This window comes from Mus pahari, chromosome 1 (assembly GCF_900095145.1).
Source record: "Mus pahari chromosome 1, PAHARI_EIJ_v1.1, whole genome shotgun sequence".
Taxonomy (NCBI): domain Eukaryota; kingdom Metazoa; phylum Chordata; class Mammalia; order Rodentia; family Muridae; genus Mus; species Mus pahari.
The window spans coordinates 54,072,449-54,079,402 of record NC_034590.1 but is presented as its reverse complement, the minus strand read 5'-3'; the positions used below and the strand labels follow the sequence as shown (position 1 = coordinate 54,079,402).

The following is a 6,954-nucleotide window of genomic DNA, read 5'->3' as shown; positions in this document are numbered from 1 at the left end:
GTAGACCAAGCTGGCCTCAAACTAAGAAATCCACCTGCCTCTGCCTCCCAAGTGCTGGGATTAAAGGCGTGTGACACCACTGCCCGGAAACTTTTTTTTTTTTTTTTTTTTTTTTAAAAAAGGGACACATCCTACCAAATTACAATCTTCTCAGTTTGCTATGTGAAAAATGTAATTTAGAAGGAAGTGTTTGATTTTGCAAGTAATGCTATATAATCATCTATAAAACGAAAGACTAAAGTATATGATGACGAAGTCTGTCTACTCCTAGAGTCTATGTTCTGTTTTGGAGATGAGACTGAGGCAGATACATGACTAATACATGATTTATCCTGGCTTGTTACACAGTTGTCTGTCAATTCACAGTTTCTGAATTTTTATCAGCATCACCATCTGCCTTTAAAATGATGGCTCCCCATAGAGAGCTGAGCTGGCTGTAGCTTCTGCCTCGAGGAAGCACAAGCTCACTCACAGGGTTGTTTAAAGTCGAGCGTAACTTGACGTGATCATGCTAGCTTCAGTGTCAGGTTCACTGTGAGAGGAAAGAAACTCTGAGGGAATTCTGGGGTCTGTGTCCACAGAGTATGGAGGCTGCTGGGCTAAAGACCAATGGGAGCACTTCTAGAAAAGCCAAATGGCAGGAAAAGGTGAGTACCCCCAACTCTGAGCTTCACTGAAGGAATAGAGGAAGAGGAGGAGGAGGAAGAGGAGGAGGAAGAGGAGGAGGAAGAGGAGGAGGAAGAGGAGGAAGAGGAGGAGGAGGAGGAGGAGGAAGAGAAAAAGGAGCAGAAAGAAAATGCCTACCACCCATATAATAGGGTAGAAGGGGCTGCCAGAGTCAGGAAGGGACCAGATAGTTCATATTTTGCCTGAGTGAATAAGAGACCAGGCCTGAGCTAAGTTTAATGGTTCTCTGAGACTTTGTTTATGAAAACAGCTTCTACTATATCTAGTCCCTGACTCAGGACAGCAAAGAGCAGGCCACAAGCCTTTTGATGGCCCCTTCAGAGTTTGATTTTAAATGATCAGGAAGTTAAAATTTAAAAAGATTCCCTAAAAGCTGAGGTTTCTCTTAATGGAAGTCACATTCAGTTTTTAGAATCCTCTGCAGGTGGAGGGCTACAGAAACTGGAGCCGCCTGTGGCTTGGCAGCTGAACAGTTCTGTTCCGCTTTTCTCCTTGCCCTGGCTAGAGAACGCTGGCCTGTTCTGTAATGGTGGGTCCATTTTGCCAGAAAAATTCACATATTTGTGGGTGGAGTCAGTTGGGAGGCTGGGAGATCTGTCAAAAGTCTGCATAGGCCCAACACTGCAAGGACTGCCAGGGGTTGAAAACTAATACCTCAGAGGTTAGCAAATTTCCAGTGTGCATGGAGCCAAAGGTACGCCTTGAGGAGTCAGGCAAGTAGAAGACCATTACAGAGAAGGGTGAGGGGGGGTCAGATGAGTGTCACCCAGGCTCTTTCATGACACCCATCATGCTACTGGGAGCCTCAGAGACCTCCCTGTGGTCACACTGCATTGTGAATTTGGTTCCCTTGAATTGAAACATTACCTCTGGCAAAGAAGAGGGATGGGGGCATGTTATATAACTCAGGAAGTTAACTAGACCTGCACACATGAAAGATTAAAAGAAGCACCCCTACCTCCACCCCAAGTCACATAAGCAGGAAACTGTTAGACAGTGGAGAATCTGTGCTAGAGCTGCCCATGTAGACAGCAGCAGAGCTGCAGCTTTGGGGAATGTCAGTCATGCTGGGATGGGCTGTTAGGTGATGAAAATGATTTTTTCTTCCAGGCTCCTGTAAGTCACCCCAATAAACTCAATGCTTTAAACTCACACTAGATTTGAGTGGAATAATGTTGTTGCTGATGTTGTTGTTACTATTGGTGGTCTATAGGGGATGAATAAACACTTTTCCACAACTCCCCAGTGGATGGTTCTCTGTTCATCATCAGAGAACATCAAAGATGGCTGCAAACACAGGGGCGTCTGGTTCATCCTTAGATACTGAGGGATATAATTGTTCAGACAACTAGGTCAATGCACATAAATTAAGGGCATATAGAAAGTTCATTCTATAATCAGCCACCAAACCCAGACACTATTGTATATGCCAGCAAGATTTTGCTGAAAGGACCCTGATATAGCTGTCTCGTGTGAGGCTATGCCAGTGCCTGGCAAATACAGAAGTGGATGCTCACAGTCATCTATTGGATGGAACACAGGGCCCCCAATGGAGGAGCTAGAGAAAGTACCCAAGGAGCTGAAGGGNTCTGCAACNCTATAGGTGGAACAACAANATGAANTAACCAGTACCCCCAGAGCTCNTNTCTCTAGCTGCATATGTAGCAGAAGATGGCCTAGTTGGCCATCATTGGGAAGAGAGGCCCCTAGGTCTTGCAAACTTTGTATGCCCCAGTACAGGGGAATGCCAGGGCCAAGAAGTGGGAGTGGGTGGGTAGGGGAGCAGGGTGGGGGTAGGGTATAGGGAACTTTCAGGATAGCATTTGAAATGTAAATAAAGAAAATATATAATAAAAAAGAAAGTTCATTCTGAATTAGTATGTCGCAATGTTTTAAGTACCTAAGGAAGTGATCTAAAGTTACTAACACAACAATCTATCCCTTCTACACCTATAGACATATGGAGAATATATTGTTTGTCTATGTTCTGGGGACTAAAGTATGAAGATTAAGACTTGAGAATGCCTGGCTTGGAGTGGCAACATAGCCCTAGCTTGCTTACACACACACACACACACACACACACACACACACACACACACGAGAGAGAGAGAGATACTTTGTACATATGCATGCTTAAATATGTGGAAGTCCAACATCAATACTGGCTACTTCCTTCAATCACTCTTTACCTGATCTTTGAGACAGGGTCTCTCACTAAATCTAGGATTCACTGACTAGCTTTACTGACTGGCTAGCAAACTCTAGGACTATATCCATCTCTGCATCCTAACCCACAGAGCTTGGCTTACAGACACAAGCTACCGTGGACCAGCTGTTTTTTCCATGCATGCTTCAGATCTGAACGTAGGCCCGAGTGCTTGTGGAGCAGATTTTACTGACGAAGCCATCTCCCCAGTCCTAGCATGAGCTCACTCCTGAGAATTAGATGTCTGGTGAGTGTATTAGAAATCACAGTGTCATGTCCATCAGGCTGGTGTGGAGAACACTGAAATGCTAGCTGTCACTTTCTGGCAATTGGTTGGCCAAATACCTTCACATTGGAAATGATAATACTTACCTTTTACAGGACAGTGGATTGTCACATTTGCTCGAAGGGCTGCCTCCACAGTGCCTCCCACAACAACAGACAGATGATTATGTTCTGGTTTGGTGACATTTCTTTCAATAGACAAGATGACAGGTGCCTCTTAAATCAAAAGGAGAAGAAACTGTGTTAGGTTTAAGCTCTTGTTCAATGACAAGCATCATTGATTTTTTTTTTTGAAAGCAGGAAAGACTGCTGGCCTCTTTTTCCTCTGTGGTGAATCTCACAGATTGCACACACATAACTACAGGTACTTGGTCCAGAGATGACAGATATGCAAATAATGGATGGATGGATGGATGGATGGATGGATGGATGGATGGATGAACAGACAGGTAGATGAATACAGACATTCAAAGGTACTTTGCCATAAGTGAAGATGTCTTAGCTTCATAACCAAAATTAAAGTTAACCCCTCTGATAATTTCATAAAAAACCCTCAGTTCTCAAGATGCAAAAATCCCATGGCAGTTCAGATTAGCATCTCTCACATATAGCCTTGGTTGAGTTGATACAAGGTCAAAACACCAGGGATTGTGACCATCTGACACTTGGGAGGAGGGATGTGGGGTAGGGCAGTGGATCCTATTCTATCCTGTTGCCCTTGGTGATTGTTTTTCAGATGCAGAAGGTTCTTCAAGATCCTTCCCACTAAGGTAAGAATAAGCCAAATTCAGCTAACATGTGTCCAAAGCACCACACTGTGCTCTCTGCTCAGCACCCACAAGACCAGAGCTATTTTTTAAATAAAAGCAAAGCTTGCTCGTGCACAAGGTGGTACGGCAGACACTTCAGCAATGATATACTTCCTAAAATACGGTTTTCTTTTAGGGGCAGAGACAGGTTACCTTGCCAATTGAAGAATAAATGTTCAAGGCTTATTTGAAGTTGTACTGGGAAAGACGAGGTAGGCAGGAGCTCACAACTCCTGTAGACCCTCTCCTAACCATGTACACATGCAAACTTTCTGCCTGCTGGGCTTTAGTAGGAGTCCCAGGAAAAGTACTCAGTGGTCTCATAGCCATTCACCTCACAGTATGTGGCTGAGAGACACTCCTCATACGATCTAAATGAATGCATGTCCACTTAAAACAACAGGTTTTTGTTTTGTTTTGTTTGTTGCTGTTTTTATTGAAAGGAAGCTGTCGGGGCACCTCCTTTAAGACACCTCTCTATACTTCAAAAATTCTTCATTTATGAACTCAAATGAGGCTATCTCAAGTGGGTTAGCACCATTTGGAGAAGTCAGAATTTGGCATTTTAATTAACGTGAAACAAATATCCACATAAAACCTGCACAGAAGACATAATAAAGAGAAAGCCACAGGGTCAGGAATTCATTTGACTTTCACTCTTTGAAATTCCATACTTAAGGGACTCACTCATTAACTCAGTCAGGACACATGCTTTGTCCACCTATGTGCACATTTGTATGAGGCAGACAAGGAAAATGTAGAATAAGAACACATGCGATCTTGATCTCAGGAAGCCTATGGAAACTTCCTATGGGCTATGGAAATTTCCATTCTTTCTCAGAATGCCCTGGGGCAGCAGAAGATTATTCTGAAGAAAAAATAATGGGACTTCTTTGGCTGCAAGAGGTCTTTGGTTGTCACAGGGCATCCACTGGCTCATAGGACCTCACATCAGCTCTATCAGAAGTCCAGGTTATCTGAGGATGGACCTAGGAGCAGACTTAGGAGCACTGGTAGAGGTGGCGTCTCCTATTCGCTACATGAACTACATGGTTCTGTGCTTGTTTTAAAGGAGCTAATGAGTACAGGGCACAGCCTCCAGGAGAAACTAAAGGCCTGTAGGCTCTACCTTTGGAAGACAGCCAGAGGGTTGTCCAGACTCCAGAACCTTTCTATACCAACAGGTCCAATTTTCTCAGCTCATGGATGACGAGTGCCTGCCACGTAGCTCAGCATCTAGGTGACCAAACTGCATTCTAAGCCCTGATGTTGTCTCTATGCTCACCTTGGTCCATGCAATTGACAAAACAGAAGAAGAGAGAATACTGAGCAAGGGAGTGGCCCTCCTGTGTCCTTCCAGCCCCAGAGTAGGATCTTGCCACAAGGAATTGCTGCCTATAATTTAAACAGGTAAAAGTGATCTTCTCTTGTAAGACTCACTTTGATACAAAATGTCAATGCTCGTGCCTGTGAAGATATAGGCTGGTACAAAGTCATAACCAATGGGTAGGTAGTGCTGGCTAAAGATTTGCAGGTGTACCGTTGAGAGGAAAAAGCCAGCTTTAGTGATTCTCTTGCCTGATGGAACTTTAAAAAGTCTATAACATCCACATTGCCAATCAACCTCCATTTCACTAATCCCAAGTTTGTTGAAAGTAAGCTTTACAGACACCATTTCCAGGGACCTAGGAACATGTTTAAAGGCCAAGCCTTGAACCCATTACAAATCTACTAAGGCAGCATTCTAGGTCCATCCAGCAACCTGTGTTTAGACAAGCCCTACCACTACTGGGACACAGTCAAGCTTTAGAGCTCTAGCATTTTTGGTGATCGACAAAACAGCAACCACAAGACCACCAAATGCTCTAGGTGTCACTCAGAGGCATTACCTGCATATAGCACCAATGAGCTTTCCACATCAGAACCGAGATGACTGGCTACAGAACACTCATATATCCCTTGCTCTTTCCTTGTAGGATTTCGTATCTGCATCTTCCCAGTTTCATCCAAAATGATCCTGTAAAGGAGTTACAGTGAGACTATACACAAGTAACATATATGATTGCTGTAGGGCCATTGCAGGTTAGGGAGAATGAAGACTACGAAACTATAGGCTTTGGTCTGGCATGCAGTCCTAATGATGATCATGTCCAGTTCTCCGCCTAGAGGAAGAAACTGTATCTGTAAGAGTGAGAGAGGCTTCCTTCTTGCCTTAGATTCAAGTGTGCTTTCAGCAGGATGGGATTTGGACATACATCCTGGCTTCCATCTTGATTTTATTATAGTTTATAGGAAAAGATTTTTAGGCAAGCTATACATCTCAGCAGCTGACAGGAAAAGGAGTGGCAGAGAGAAGGGAGAAGCCATGCCATCTGAGTGGTGTGGACACAAATGTCAGATACATTATGGACAACGTAGTCACATGGCAAGGAGGCAGATTTAGAGAAAGAGTAAAGAAGTATAAGCTATCAAAGAAAAGAAGAAGAAGGAGGAGGAGGAAGAGGAAGGGGAGGAGGAGGAGGAGGAGGAGAACATGCTAGGTTCTGAATAGATACAGGATAAGAAAAAAAGTTCCATGGTTGTGAGTTAGACCCAGAACCTCAGGACAACCATACTGTGATTTGCAGAAAGTGGCCTAGAGTACAAGAATTCTGGGAAAGAAAAATATAGTACCCCCTTAAGCAATAGTCTGCCTGTCTCTACAGCATGGCCTAAGGTGGGCCTGCTCTGCTAGGGGCAAGTCTTCTCCTTGAGTGATATGATGATGTGATTGACTTGCCCAACTTTAATGTTAGGTCTCCACCTAGGCCAGTGACTCCATTCTCTTGACCATGCATTTTTCCTTAATGGGCCTTTATCACTTTTTAACAATGCTAAACAAATTAAACCAGTCCCAGAAAGCCAAATATCCTGTTTTTTCCTCATTTGTTGTTTCTAGATTTTGTCTAGACACATAAACACACA

At 43.7% G+C, this 6,954-nt stretch overlaps 1 protein-coding gene across 4 annotated transcripts in view; it reads right to left on the bottom strand.

Annotated features, from left to right (window-relative positions):
* Positions 1-6,954, bottom strand: part of Adamtsl3 (ADAMTS like 3) — a 276,839-nt gene that overhangs the window by 37,118 nt on the left and 232,767 nt on the right. For all 4 annotated transcript variants that reach the window (XM_021210057.1, XM_029532349.1, XM_029532345.1 and 1 more), the window contains 2 exons: positions 5,880-6,007; positions 3,269-3,397 (listed from right to left, as the gene is read on the bottom strand). In XM_021210057.1, coding sequence (XP_021065716.1) covers positions 3,269-3,397; positions 5,880-6,007 — 257 coding nt within the window. The remainder of the gene's footprint in view (positions 1-3,268; positions 3,398-5,879; positions 6,008-6,954) is intronic.